At 38.2% G+C, this 15451-nt stretch overlaps 1 protein-coding gene across 1 annotated transcript in view; it reads left to right on the top strand.

The window, feature by feature from the left end:
• Positions 1-15451, top strand: part of CAP2 (cyclase associated actin cytoskeleton regulatory protein 2) — a 137582-nt gene that overhangs the window by 52038 nt on the left and 70093 nt on the right. Inside the window, exon 4 of the mRNA XM_072813960.1 lies at positions 5992-6069. Coding sequence (XP_072670061.1) covers positions 5992-6069 — 78 coding nt within the window. The remainder of the gene's footprint in view (positions 1-5991; positions 6070-15451) is intronic.

Raw genomic sequence — 15451 nt, 5'->3', positions numbered from 1 at the left:
TTTGAAACATGGGCTCATGAGGTTAAACATGAATGTAATTTACAGACTGCTAATTATGTCCAGAGTTCCAGGGAACTGGAAGAAGAAATCTTCCTGAATTCTTAGAAAGATTACATAAGCAAAATGAAAGGGAGCATTGAACTAGGTGTCTAGGTTTTAAGCTATTCTCTGCTCCAACCTCTGCCCCTCTTATCAAGTGAAAAGCTGTTTGGGAGAAGGACTCTAATGAATGAAATTGGCCATTTTGCTAATCGGACCACCAGAAAATTACTCCACTAGCACCGGCTAAATATTCTTTCTAGGGAAAGTAAAAAATGCTAATGATAGTATTCATCTTGGTAAAACTACAAAAATATTGCCAATGCCACTCTGAACTAGCAGTTTTAACTACAGAAGTCAGATAATCCTAAATTACTGTTCCACAGCAACTATAATTCAGTCACCTCTCAAGGCTTGTCATAGATGAGGACAATACCTCTGTATTATTGTGTCCAGGAGAAATGCAATTATTTATATCCAAGCTGTGGAAAGTTGTATTTCATTTTCTTTTTGGAAATGTGGTCGTTAGAGACTGACAAAAGTCCTACTGAACCATTGAAAATACACATTTTGATACATGGTTGAACATTCATGCAGCTTAGAACTTTACATTCATAAGGCCATAATGGTCTCCAGGAGGGTAAATATTGAAAATCTTCTATTCGTCCCTAAGGAACATCCAAAATTTGAAATTTTGAGCAATATAATCCTAGCAGTCAGGGTACCAGGACAAATAGAAGAGAAGCTGGCATACTCTAAAATGGAAAATATACCCTCACTTAAATATTCACAAGTCTTATTCTATTATGTTGATGATGATTGGATTTGTTGTTTTAAATGTAAATGATATAAGGATCTTGATTTGATCTGAAGCTTTTTTTCTCAGTGGAAAAACAAAATCCTTGAATGAGAAAGAGAAAAGTTAGAAACAAGATTAAGGTGCTCATTTCAGTAAAAGTTTTGGAAAAATTGTCAGATATCAGAACACATTAATGAAATGGAATGACAAAAACCAGTCACCTCCCCCACACTGTAGTCACTTTTATTCAACATAGTTTTGGAGATCCTAGCCATAGCAATTGACAAGAAAAAGAAATAAAAGGCATCTAAATTGGAAAGGAAGAACTAAAACTGTCACTATTTGCAGATGATGTACTACTATATAGAAGACTCTAAAGACTCCACCAAGAAACGATTAGAACTGATAAATGAGGGGCACCTGGGTGGCTCAGTGGTTGAGCACCTGCCTTTGGCTCAGGTCATGATTCCGGAGTCCTGGGATGAGTCTCACATTAGGCTCCCTATGGGGAGCCTGCTTCTCCCTCTGCCTGTGTCTCTGCCTCTCTCTCTCTCTGTCTCTCATGAATAAATAAACATAATCTTTTTTAAAAACTAATAAATGATTCAGTAAAGTTGCAGGACACAAAATCAATGTAAAATCTGTTGCATTTCTAGACACTAATAATGAAGTAACAGAGAAATTAAGAAAATAATTCCATTTACAACTGCACCAAAAAAAAAAAAAAAAGAATAAATACTTAGGAATAAATTTAACCAAGGATGTAAAATACCTGTACCCTTAAAACTGTCAGACATTGCTGAAAGTAATTGAAGATGACACAAACAAATGGAAAGCTATACTGTCCTCATGGATTAGAAGAATTAATATTAAAATGTCCATCCTACCTCAAGCAATCTACAGTGCAATCTCCATCAGAATACCAATGACATTTTTCACAGAACTAGAAAAAATAATCCTAAAATTTCTATGGAACCACAAAAGACCCTGAATTACCAAAGTAATATGGGGAAAAAGGAACATAAATGGAAGTATCACAGCCCCAGATTTCAAACTACACCACAAAGCTGTCATAATCAAAACAGGATGGTACTACACAAAAACAAACACATAGATCAATGGAAAAGAATAGGGAGCCCAGAAATGAATCTCCACTTACAGGGTCAGTTAGTCTATGACAAAGGAGACAAGAACATACCATAGGGAAAAGATGTCTCTTCAATAAATGGTGCTGGGAAAACTAGACAGCTACATGCAAAAGAATGAAAGTATAGCACTTTCTCACACTATACACAAAAATAAAGTCAAAATGGATTAAAGACCTAAATGTAAGACCTGACACCATAAAACTCCTAAAAGAAAATATAGGCAGTAAGCTCTTTGACATCAGTGGTAGCAATATTCTTATGAATTTGTCTCCTCAGGCAAGGACAGCAAAAGCAAAAATAAACAAGTGGGACTATATCAAACTAAGAAGTTTCACATAGTGAAAGGAACAATCACCTACTGAACTGGAGATATTCGTAAATGATGTATTGAACCAGGGATTAATATCCAAAATACATAAAGAACTCATACAACCTAATATAAAAAAGAAACAAAAACAATCTAATTTAAAAATGGACAGAGGTCTTGAATAGCATTTTCCAAAGAAATACAGATGGCCAACAGGCATATGAAAAGATGCTCAATGATTACTATCAGTAAAATGCAAGTCAAAACCACAATGAGATATTACCTCACACCTGTCAGAATGGCTATTATCCAAAAAACAAGAAATAACAGGTGTTGGTAAGGATGTAGAGATAAAGGGAACCCATGTGCAGTGTTGGTGGGAATGTAAGTTGGTGCAACCACTGTAGGAAATAGTGTGATCGTTCCTCAGAAAATTAAAAATAGAACTGTCATATGATCCAGCAATTTCGGGTCTAGGTATTTATCCAAAGAAAATGAGGACAATAATTCAAAAACACATATTCACCCCACATTTATCACAGCATTATTTATACAATGTGGAGCAAATTGTGGTTTAGGATATTAAAAATATTCCTAAAAGAATGAGTAGCACTCCAGTTCTCAAAGACAGGATGTCACCTCACTGGACATCCCTCTTCTGTCCCATTCTATCAGGCCCTTAAAGAGTTGATAGAGCACAAATACTTCATTTAAATGGAAAATAAGTCAAACCCTAATGCGGTAGCAAAGGATTCATAGAATCAGTTTTATAACAGCTGGAAGTAACGGATCAGAAAGGAACATAGCATGCAAAGGGAAGGCATGGGCTCACACTCAAAGAAAATAAAATGTAAGGAACAGAAACAGATTCCTCACAATTGGTTTAATAAGAGTGTAAGTTACACTGTCAGAATTAATAAGAGTATAAATGTATTTTTAATAGCTTAAGGACAAGGTGATAAAACAATAAGAGTGAAATGCAAAGGAAATTGAAAGGCTAACAAATCGGGCACTGGGTAGCTCAGTAGTTGAGCGTCTGCCTTTGGCTCTGGTAGTGATCCTGGGGTCCTGGGATCAAGTCCTGCATCAGGCTCCCTGTAGCAAGCCTGCTTCTCCCTCTGCCTATGTCTCTGCTTGAATAATGAAATAATGAATAAATGAATGAATTTATTGAATGAATGAATGTCATGAATAAATGAAATGAAATGAAATGAAATAAAATAAAATAAGAAAGTCTAACAAATCAAGAACAAAAATGACACAAATTAGCAATGTGAATATATATGAGATCCTACTGAAAATCTGTTAACTCACAATAGAGAATAGTATCCATGTGATCACAGTAAATACAGTTGAAAAACAAAGAAATTGAAAACAGAGAATATACAAGATATTAAGACAGTCAAATATTACACAATCTCTAGATAATAATTGGAGTCCCTGAATAGAGATTCTAAGAAGTGAAACAGAGGTATCTTGAAAATATCTTTCAAGAAAATTTTCCTAGAAATGAATGAAGGACCAAACCTACTCCAGGAGATATGATATAAAATGCTCAAAACACAAACACATCATGGTTAAGGTGTTAAACCCTAAAGATAAAAAAAAAATTCTTCAGGTGTGAAACTAGAAAAAGCTAATTTTCTGCAAGAGAGAAAAAAACCAAGCTGGCTTCAGATTTCTCCGTTGCTACATTTAGTGCCATGTTATCTGAAAACAGATGAAGAATGTTACCCAAGGAAGTTATGTTCAGCCGAGGTGCTGTTAAAATAGAAAGACAACAGGGAGATGTGTCCAGACTTGAAGAACTAAAAGCAACTTTGAGATCTTTTTGGAAAAAAGAATCAATAATGAGGTTCAGCCAATTAAAAAAAAAATCAAAATAATACAGAAATGGAGACGTCATGGCAAAATGACTGGTAAGAACCAGGAGGTGTGTTTAAGTGTAGAGCTAATCCTGAAGTCTGTGGATTAATGTTACAGCTAGACTATAAATGCTATAAATTAAGCAAAATAAAAAAACTAAATATATGGAAGATAAGGGGTCAGAGATAGAAAAAAATGTAGAAACATACTTATATTCTCATCTTTATCAGCAAGGAGTCAATCAATATTGTCTAAAATGATACCAGGTGATTTAAAATGCAAATACATAATTATTTCAATCTCTTCATATTTTACTTATATTTTTTACCTTGGAATGATCATTTGGGACATAGTAATTATTACAGAGCAGAAACTTTTAAGTTAACCAATTCCTTCTCCTTCATCTCTACTATTCAACACAACTACTATTCATACTCTTTATTTTAAAGAAATGGTACCTCTGGTCAGTCCCATCTTATAAAAGTCTCTGAGCATATATATCTTAAAAGGTGGTGCAGTGATGTTCATCTATTGTTAATAAAGATTATTTCTGGGTTTTGAGGCATTTTTAAAAATTTTAATGTTTGTGACTTTCTGCATTTAAAAAAGTTTTCTAAATCATTACTCCTTGGGACCCCTGGGTGGCTCGGTGGTTGAGCATCTGCCTTCGGCTCAGGGCGTGATCCTGGAGTCCTGGGATTGAGTCCCACGTCGGGCTCCCTGCATGGAGCCTGCTTCCCCCTCTGCCTGTGTCTCTGCCTCTCATGAATAAATAAATAAAATCTTAATAAATAAATAAATAAATCATTACTCTTTGTCTTATGAAAACAGCTGCATGGATTTTCTTAAAAACTAGAAAATGTGTGCCAAAAATGGTCATTTGTGCATGATACAAAAATTTGGAATTATTTTCTTATTGGTACTCTTCTGTAACTTTTTAAATTTGAAAAATTAAAGAATTAATAGTTAAGTATAAGTAGAGGATGAGGATAGAGCATATGATGCTGTGTATTTGAAACATTCCCTCCTGCACGAGTGACTGGGGGGTTCAGTCCAGGTAGCACTGACATCTCTACATCTGTCTTAATAAATAGTTGTGGAAGCCGCTGGTTCACAGTAAAAATGTTTATGGGGATGACTTAAGGGACAAGTTTCTTTCCACTATAAGGCATGGAAGTGGTTTGGGCACACTGTGAACAAGAAGAGGAGAAATACTCTCTGAAAACAATTGCACTTTGGGGCTCAAACATTTTTTAATAACTTACTGAGATATCATTGATACAAAATAACATTCATTCTTTTAACGTGAACAATTCAGTAGTTTTTAGAAGACTCCCCAAGTTGTGAAACCATCAGCATTATCTTATTCCAGCATCACCCCTAAAAGAAATCCATTCCTGTCTCCCACCAGCCCCAGGCAACCACAAATGTCCTTTCTGTCTCTGTAGATTTGCTTATTCTGAACATTTCATATCAATGGAATCATACACATGTGGTCTTTTTTGACTGACTCCCTTCACTCAGCATGTTTTCAAGGGTTACCCACATTGTAGCATGTATCAGCCCTTCATCTCTTTTTAATGCCAAATAATATCCCATTGTATGGATATATCACATTTTGTTTATCCATTCATCCCTTGATGAACATTCTGGTTGTCTCTACATCTTGACTGTTGTGAATAATGCTGCTGTGAACATCCATTAGCAAGTTTTTGTGTGGACATATACTTTCAATTTGGGGTTTATACCTAGGGATAGACTTGCTGGATCATATGGTCACTCTTTGTTCTGAAGCTCAAACATCTAAATTCCCTCTTCCTCTTTCCTCCCAGGCAGAGATGGTGCATAGCGCTTTCCAGGCCCAGCGGGCTTTCCTTCTGATGGCCTCTCAGCACCAACAACCCCAAGAGGTAAGAGTGTTATTTTGAGAGGCAGGGCTGTCTAGAGAATGGGCAATAGTGTAAAACAGACAACAAGGAAGCAGCAGAACCATTCACTCTGAGAGAGATCCCCAAAATGAGATGTAGAGCACGTAAGTCTGTCTCTAATCCAGGTCATGGTATGGAACATTTCTTTTGCGTCATAATCTTGTTATGGCCAAATTCATACTGTAACAGTTGACATCACCAGTTTAAAGGGTCAATTTATTTATGTCATCTGCAGCCTATTCTTTTCTTTTATTGAAGTATAGTTGACACATACAATGTTATAGTAGTTTCAGGTATATAGCATAGTGAATTGACAATTCTATACATTATGCAGTGCTCACCATGATCAAGTGTAGTTACCCTCTGTCATCATGATAAAGAATATGTAATGAGATAGATAATTAGATAGATAGATAGATGATAGATAGATAGATAGATGATAGATAGATAGTAAACAGATATACAAACACCATGGAATATTAGCCATAAAAGAGAATGTAGCCTGTTCCTTTTACTAGTCTCACAACCATTTTATAACCAAGGAAATATTGACTTCTAACTTTTAGCTCACATTTTGTGCTATTTTGTTATTAAAACCTATTCACATCTATAGATTATATGTATGAATTTGATTAGCTCCAGTTTCATAGTTAGCACAGATAGGCTAAGTCAGTGCTTGTTAAATGTATTGTGTGTGTGGATCATTTAAAGAGTGTCAGTGCAGTTTCTAACAACTTTTAACCTACCATAACATTGCCATATAAGGCCCAGAGTAAACTTTAATATAAACATAATAGTGGATGTTAAGAGCAAAGTGGTGGGTTGGCAGGAGTCCTTTTCATTCCCCAGGCTGTTATAAATTTCCCGCTTTCTAAACCCAGCACCCCCCTTCCCGCTATCCGGTCCAAACTATATCATGTAAATAACATCATCATGCTCTCTACCAAGGATTCCTAATAACAAAATTTTGACCATGCTGATTGTGTAGTGAATGAAATTATTCATTAATAAGTAGATCTACGACCAGCATACATTGTTAAATAAGAAAAAAAATAAGAGCTGTTCTTTTGACTGAATATTCTGTACCTGATGTTTGGTGACAACTATATAAATATGAAAGATATTTGGAGTCCCCAGAAATTGCAGTTATATTCACTTACAATGCAAAGGAGCAATAAAGTTTGCTCATCAACTGACCTTGAGGTGAGGAGATTATCCTGGTTTATTGGAGTGGGCCTTAGGTAATTGTAAGGATCCTTATAAGTGGAGGAGAACAAGAAGAAGAGTCATCTGAGAGATTACTCTGATCATTGGACAGAAATCTGATGTCATGCTGCTGGCTTTGAAGATGGAGGAATGGACCACAAGACAAGGAATGAAGCAGTCTGAAAAAGCTAGAAAAAGCAAGGAAACAAATTCACCTGTAGAATCCCTCAAAGGAATGCATTTCTGTTGACCCCATGATTTGAGACCTATTTTGGATTTCTGTCTTTCAGAACTGGAAAATAATATATTTGTCATTTGTTATACAGTAATAGAAAACTAATATAAGCCCCAGGGAAGTACCAAAGCATGGTTACCAGGATGGCAAATGCATAAAAGTCTGACAATGTCATATACTAAGAATGTGGAAAATGTGAAGTGTCATGCTATGCTGGTGATATGTGATAAATTAGTATGTCTTCATTGGAAAAAAATTTAGAAAAAAGATAATTGGATATTCATTATAATACAATAGCTTAAACTGAATAGCTCACTTTAAATTCTAAAACTCTTGAAATTGAAAAAGTTTTGCTGAGAATCCTGAGAAAGTAGGACTTTGACTTTCAGGGGAGGAAGTTCAGTTCCATAAAGGAACAAGACTCTCACCCTTCATCCTTCCCTGGAACAACCACCTGTGTGCAGTGGAATCACCCAGAATATTTTTTTAAAAATATCAGAGCATGAATCTCACTTCAAGAGGGTCTGGTTTAATTGGTCCAAGGAGTGGTCTTGGCCTTGAGAGTTTTGTGGGTCTATCAGGTAATTCAGACTTACAGCCAGAGCTGCCATGGATGTATCACTTCCCTCGTGTGAAATGGGGAGTTCACGTCCAGCCGAGATAGGCAGCTTTGTAAGGATGGAGATATTGTGTGTTCTGCTGTGGATGCATTTTTCTCTGTGGCTTTCTCAATCCCTGCTCCCGATTCCCCAACCCCCTTTGCAAAAGAGAAAACTGAAAAATCACAACGGGATGCATTCTGGAAACAGCCTCAGCCTGGCATTTCTGTGATTAAAGTGGGAAGAGAAGTGATTTCAGTGCATCACTGGAAGTCTTAGATAGAGGCAAGAGCCACGACTTTCCAGGATGGTGCCCCCCTCAATCCCTTTTTTAAACACAAGAGATCTCTCCAATGGCTCATTAAATATTAGGTAAAGTAGAATAAGCAAGCAAACAAATGAATGCATTGGAACCATGGCATCCCCAAATGAGCTGCAGTTAGGAACACACATGTAGCTGTGCAGATTCCTGAGTGTGACAACTGTAGCTCCCCCTTCTTATGCTACTGCATACATTCTTGATAAAAGGGGGAGGAGTGGATCTGTTCCAGGGGGCTTGTACCCAGGAAATGTTTTCTGTAGCACTCATCACAATGTCCAAGCGCAGTAAGCTCCAGCAGGATCAGGTTGGCACAATGGAAAGCAATTTTTTTGATGTCCACCTCTCTTTGTGTCCCCCACATCTTTACCCACAGTGCTGTCCTAGTTCTTCCACTAGATAGAAAAGCAGATTTGAGAGGTCATCAGTACAGTGGTGAAAACAGGCCTTCATTTTCCCCATGTACATTCTAGAAGATACAGCATAAAGGAAACCACCATCAAACAGGTGGTATTTTTTATGGGAACAATGTTATAACCATCCACATCTTCCTCTCTTCCTTCTTTCAGGAGAATAAGAACTCCTGTAATTTCAATTTACTGGTTTGTGGCAGTGGCTCCCAAACTTCAGTGTGTATGAGAATCACATCCAGGGTTGTTAAAACACAGACTTCTGGGCCCCTTTTACAGTTTCTGATTTGGAAGGTCTTGGTTAAGGCCCAAGACTCTGCATTTCTTTAAAAAGTTCCCATATGACGGTGATGCTGGTGGTCCAGGGACCACACTTGAGAACCTATGGAATGTGGATTGTATTTGCTTACATCTCTAGCTCCAACTTATTTTAGATGCTTCAGGTTGTCATTTCTAGTTGCCTCTAAGTCACTTATTCTCAAACTTTAATCTTCCTTTGAATCACCTGAAGATTTTGTTAAAGTGTCTGGTTCAGTGGATCTGAGGTAGGGCCCGGGAGTGCATTTCTAGCCAGCTCCTGGGTAATGCTAATGCTGCTGGTCTGTTGCTAAACTGTGAGCAGCAAGAATTTAGACATCACCATCTGACATCTCCACAAGCACAAAACCCTGTTCTTTCCTCCTGACGTTTCTGTATCAAAGCAGACAATGTTGTGCTGCAGTAACAAACATCTCCAACATCCTGGTGACTCACAACAGCAGAGGTTAATTTCTTGCCCCCACTTACATGCATATTACAAGGTGGCTTACTTTCTACTGGGTGAGTTACTAAATAGTGACTCCTACCTTTATTTCCTTAGAGTTGTAATAGGGCTCTGAGAGAAAAGGGTAGAAAATATATCTTTAAGAAGAGTTTCAGGGATTGGGAAGGAAGATATATTAGGGCAGGTGGACCTCCCAGGAGAGGTGCCTTCTATCCCATATGAAGAGGGCCACACTTATGCTGCAGAGCCATAAAGCAATATCAAAGCAACATTAGTGGTCAGTTGTAGCCTTATGGTTGTAGTTTTGATGCCCAAAATTAGAGGTGAGCCCCTGGAAGCTAGCCACCTCCTAGGACACAGAACAGCACTGTTAAAAGACAGGAACCCACAACAATGCAAGCTTGAAAGTCCTCAGTCAACAAATATTTACTAAGTGCATACCATGGGCCAGGCACCATAAAGACGATAAGATGGGACAGAGCGTGGAGACAGGTAGATACAGATTATTTGGTGGGAAGAGATCTTAGAAATAATCTATTGCAACACGTTAGATTTAAAGGTGAGCCAGGAGAGGTTCAGAGAGAGGGTAAATGGTTTGCTCATTAGTCCCTAAGCTGATGAGATAACCTTGGTCCCCAGAAATCTCAACCACCATGCTTCACACTGCACAGCTGTCTCCAGTGCTCTACACTGTGGCTTTAAGCCAGAGTGCCAGCCTTCAAAGAAACTAAATTTAGTAGGAGGAGGTGACCATCAGAAAGTAAAAGTACTTTATATGTATCAATTATAAGCAAACTGCCAATCAAGCAAGGTAAACCATTAGTGTTACCAAAATCCAGGGAAGGGATCTCATAGATAAAGGTGAGCGGGAAAGGCATCACAGAGGAAATAAAATGATGATACAAGAGCTTCTGATATAATATTAGTATTACAGTAATATTAATATTAATAATGTGAATTCAGTTAGCACAAACTTAAAAAAATTTCTGGGTTAAATATGTTTGGGGAAATTCCATACACAGTTTAGTAAAGAAATATGTTAAGTGTTATTAAACCTATGTTTTGGGATATGTGGGTATCCCACGTATCCCAGCAGTTGAGTATCTGCCTTAGGCTCAGGGCATGATCCCGGGATCCTGGGATTGAGTCGTGCATTGGGCTCCCTGTGGGGAGCCTGCTTCTCTCTCTACCTATGTCTCTGCCTCTCTTTCTCTGTTTTTCATGAATAAATAAATAAAATCTTTAAAAAAAAAAAAAAAACCTATGTTTTCCCAAACTTAATTGACCATGGAGGCTTTTTGAAGAGGGACATGTATTCATGTCCTACAGAAGGCCAACACATCAGTTTGGAAAATGCACATGCACATGCACATTTCTTTTAGGCTGTTCAAGATGCTGGATGGGTTGTTGCTTTAGGTGGATTTTAACTATTGAGAGGCTGTGGTATGCAAAATTCCAAGCTGGCTCTAAAATTCCTATGGCCTAATGGACATGCCCAGTATAATCCCCTCCTTTTTTTTTTTTTTTTTTTTTTTAGATTTTGTTTTTTTATTCAAGACAGATACAGAGAAAAAGAGAGAGGCAGAGACACAGGCAGAGGGAGAAGCAGGCTCCACGCATGGAGCCCAACACAGGACTCAATCCCGGGTGCCTAGGACCATACCCCAGGCTGAAAGTGGCGCCAAACCGCTGGGCCATTGGGGCTGCCCTCCCCTCTCTTTAAGTAAGTGGCACCTGTGAAGCTGTGGAGTAGCATTCCTTTGATTCGGTTATGAGCCTGATGATGAGGTATCACTGCTGTGATTTTTCTGTCATGTAAGAGTGTCATGGTGTCTGGAGAGAAATTCTTCTGCTGGCTCTGAAGAGCTGAGGTACCAAGAGTTACCAAGTTCTCAGAGCTTCTAGATACTGACAGTGACCCCTGCCGACAACCAGCAGTAAACAAGGATTTCAGTCCTACAGCTGCAAGGAACTGAATCCCACCAACAACCACATGAGCCCAATAGGGTCTTCAAGCTCCAGATGGGACACTGCTGATACCTCGATTCAGCCCCAAGACCCTGAACAGAGAGCCTGGCTTGACCTTGCCCAAATTTCTGACCTACAGACACTGTGAGGTGATAAATGGGTGCTGTTTTAAGCCACTGACTTATGGTCATTTGTTATGCAGCAATAGAAAACTAATACAGATTGCCTTCATTCCCTTCTCCTTGTCAAATTTTAAAATAATTAATTGGATTTTTTAATAAGGCCTTGAACCACGGATGAAAACATGAAGCCTCCCTCATTTGCCTTCTCTTCCCTGGCCATGGTCCTATCCCTCTACCTTCACCCCTCCATCATTTCTGGGAAAAGCAGGATAAGAGATGTGTCTGCAGCCCTAATTGACAATGATGACATCCATTTTCAAATTTCCTGTCTTACTTTGGACTAAGAAACATATAGCTTATATTCTCTAATATTAGGGCTTTCAAAATTTTCAACCATGACCCATGGAAAAAGTATATTTTATTTCACCACCCAGTTTCACAAAATAACAGTTATCCTTACCAGGTATGTTGATCTCTTTCTTCCACTCCATTCTCTTGACCCACTAAACCAATTTCATGATTGACTAATGTAATGGGTCATCACATCTTGCATTTTGAAAGCCTTCAAATATATGATGATATATTCCATATATAATATATATTCCAACCCTCATGATACAGAACAAGTTATAAAACATGGGCAGAACATCTCAGACATTTCTTCTCTCCCCTTATTGTAATTTATAAAAATAATCTTTAGGCAGAAGAATGTCCTAGTCCTTACAGTATTGTAGTCTAGGAATTTTAGTGACAGTTTATCAAGCCTGCCTTTTTCCAGTTAAGGGATTCTCACATGGGAAATGGCCAAGCCCCCATTCCGTAAGTGCAGAATTTTTCAAAGGAACCTGGCACACTCTACTATTCATTTATTTTTACAACAGGTGGTTATTAGGAAAAACGTTATTTTTCACTCAAAGAATGAAAAATGAAGTTCAGTGACATGTCCACTACTTGACCACCAGACCTAGACTTGGGCCTGTCCTCCTATCATACAAAGTCTTTTTCACAGACACTACATGCAAGAAGAGCCACCCTGCACAGTCATTTATAGGAGGTACATGTCAAAATAAAACCTTAGACAGTGTTCACTTCAATTGAGAGCCATGGTTTTGGCATTGAAACATCTCACATCACCTGGGAAAGACGTGAAACATGATCTCTAATCATCTCCACCTTGGGTGACCCCAAAAACTCTGCCCTGAGCTGAAATGTAATCTCCAGTAGATGAGTGCCTCTGAAACCATGTATGGGCATTACCCCCCCAAGGAGGGCTATCACCACAAGGTTCCCGGGAGGTATCCCTCCCAGACCCACCACCTCTAGCCCTGGTTAACTTACAAAAGCAGATGGGAAGCCCCAGCATGAGTATGTGTGTGTATGTGTGTGTTTGTGTGTGTTCAAATCGAATTAATGTGCATCAGTACATGGAGAAAAAATTAATCTTAAGTTTCCAAGTTCAGTAAAGATGATTTATGGTCATTGACTGCCACTGTGGATTTTATTCTGTTGAAAAAATCCAGGAAGTCTGGGTTTTTTATGCCTCCAGAAGTGAAAGAGAGAGTTTTTTTCTAATTGCTCTTCTTTTTTATCTCTATTTGGACTTGCACTTTAAAAGGAAACAGTACCTTCCTGTATATACACCAGGAATCTAGAACTGATTGTTTGACCTTTCCTTGTTTATGCAGTCTGAAAATTAGAAGGGAAGGGAAATGAGAGACTCTTCTGACCATTCCTCCATCTATGAGTGAATACACATGCCTCCACCCAGTGCTCTGCTCAAAGCACCCATTTAACAAATTTTTTAATGTGTGGAGCATTAATCTAATTTATTAATAATCTGTTCATCTTAAACTAAGCAAGAAAGCTTAGTACAAAAACCTTAGGACTTTAGATATTTACTTGGTGCATGACAGCTCCAGATTGCTTAGTGGGCATAAATATATTTGAGACTTTTATAAAACATATTAATTTGTGAGCATTATCAGGAGGAGAAACTTTGGAACTCAGATCTACTTATTAGCAATATGAATTCAAATGCAAGAAAAACAATTCATAAGTGTCCCCTTAAATTGAAGAATTTACTCTCTTTTTCTGAGTGATCACCAGCAAACTAATCTGGTAAAGCCCACATTACATTTACACTCAGCCACTACAACCAAACCAAGTTGTCAAGTTGCCCACTTGAGGGAAGACAGTTAAACTCTGCCCATGTTTCCTTGTCTTTAAAATGAGAGGGGTGCCTAGCTGGCTCAGTCAGTAGAGCATGGGACCCTTGATCTTGGGGTTATGAGTTCCAGCCCCACAATGGGTGTGGAGCCTACTTAAAAAAATAAGAAATAAAATGGGGATCATCATTCCTACCTCAGAGAGGTATTTGAGTACTAAATGAGAAAAAGCATGGGGGTGTTAGGTGACTGAACAGAAGAATTCAATGTTAGTCAGGGGAGCCCAACTGTTTCCAGAAATAACCCTCACATCTCAGAGACACCATAGTGGACATATTTCTCTTGTTCATGTAGGTCTGCTCTGATGGTTTGGGCTGACAGTCTTCTACATGGTCATTCAAGGATCCAGACTTCTTTCTCTTGGGGTCCGACTTCCTCTAGGTCCTCAGCCATTGCATTTGGAAGGAGAAGGCTGGATCATTTCTGGGAAGGTTTGATGTGCCAGGCCTAGAAGTGGCATATGTCATCTCTGCCTTCATTCTGTTCTGTGGCCATGCCTAGCTGCAAGGGATGCTGGGAAATTTCATCAACCTAATGCCAGGAAGGAAGAATTCACAGGTTTGGGTGGGTATCTAGCCAACCTGCCAGTATGGGTATCTCAGCTTGGCTAACATGAGGTCTATCTCAGTGGAAAAATACTGTCTTTCTAAACACTCATTTGGGCTTTTTCAAGTCAATCCCCTCATAAACAACCAGAGAAGGACAAGAAAACCTCCAAATCCAAGAACTGAATTTGTTTTTATCGTGTCTGGATATATAGGGATACAGATATAGGTACATGCATACAAATATCTTAAAGTTTTTGTTTTTTTTTTTAGAGTGATTCCATCCTTTTTGCCTCTGTAGTGTTTTATCATAACTAGAAGGTGTCAAATTATTGTCTGCTATTTTAGAATACCAAGCAAAACAGTTGCATGACTTTGATCTCAGAGCATGCCTTGGGTAAATTAGGTGGTGCTGGTGGCAGGTCTGGAAATTGTAAAGGAAAAGCAAACGAGTGCACAAAGCCAAACTCCCAAGTGTTCCCTAAGCCCATGCCCAGAAAATGTCACTGCATTGCTCAACTGGAGTTGCTGAATTTTCTTGAGAGATTTGGCCATGATTAGTGCTGCTAAGTTCTATTGTTAGGGGGCATATGACAGATAACATAATGCAATAAAGCAATTCTGGCCCTAATGTAAAATGAATGCCTGCTTTAAAATATTGCTATAAAGTTTTTTTTCCCCTTGAGGACATTTAGAAATCAAGACATCAAGAAAATATTCTGCTGAGTAACCACTTAATATGTGCCAAGCAAGTATTTCAAATGGATTTTTAAATATGCAATTCTACATTTATCTTGGAAGTAGAAAAAAAAAAAAAAACAGAAGAGAGAGAAAAAAGTTTTTATCCTTTGTTTCATACTCAGTTACGTTTTCATTAAGTGATGGTATCTCCCTTTGACCTGGGAGAGGTAGCACTTTCTAATCTAACCAGCGGCTCACTTTACAGCCTTTTCCAAATTTTCTATATTCATA

This window comes from Canis lupus, chromosome 37 (assembly GCF_048164855.1).
Source record: "Canis lupus baileyi chromosome 37, mCanLup2.hap1, whole genome shotgun sequence".
Lineage (NCBI taxonomy): Eukaryota > Metazoa > Chordata > Mammalia > Carnivora > Canidae > Canis > Canis lupus.
The sequence above is the reverse complement of the archived record's forward strand: the minus strand, read 5'-3'. Positions and strand labels throughout refer to the sequence as shown.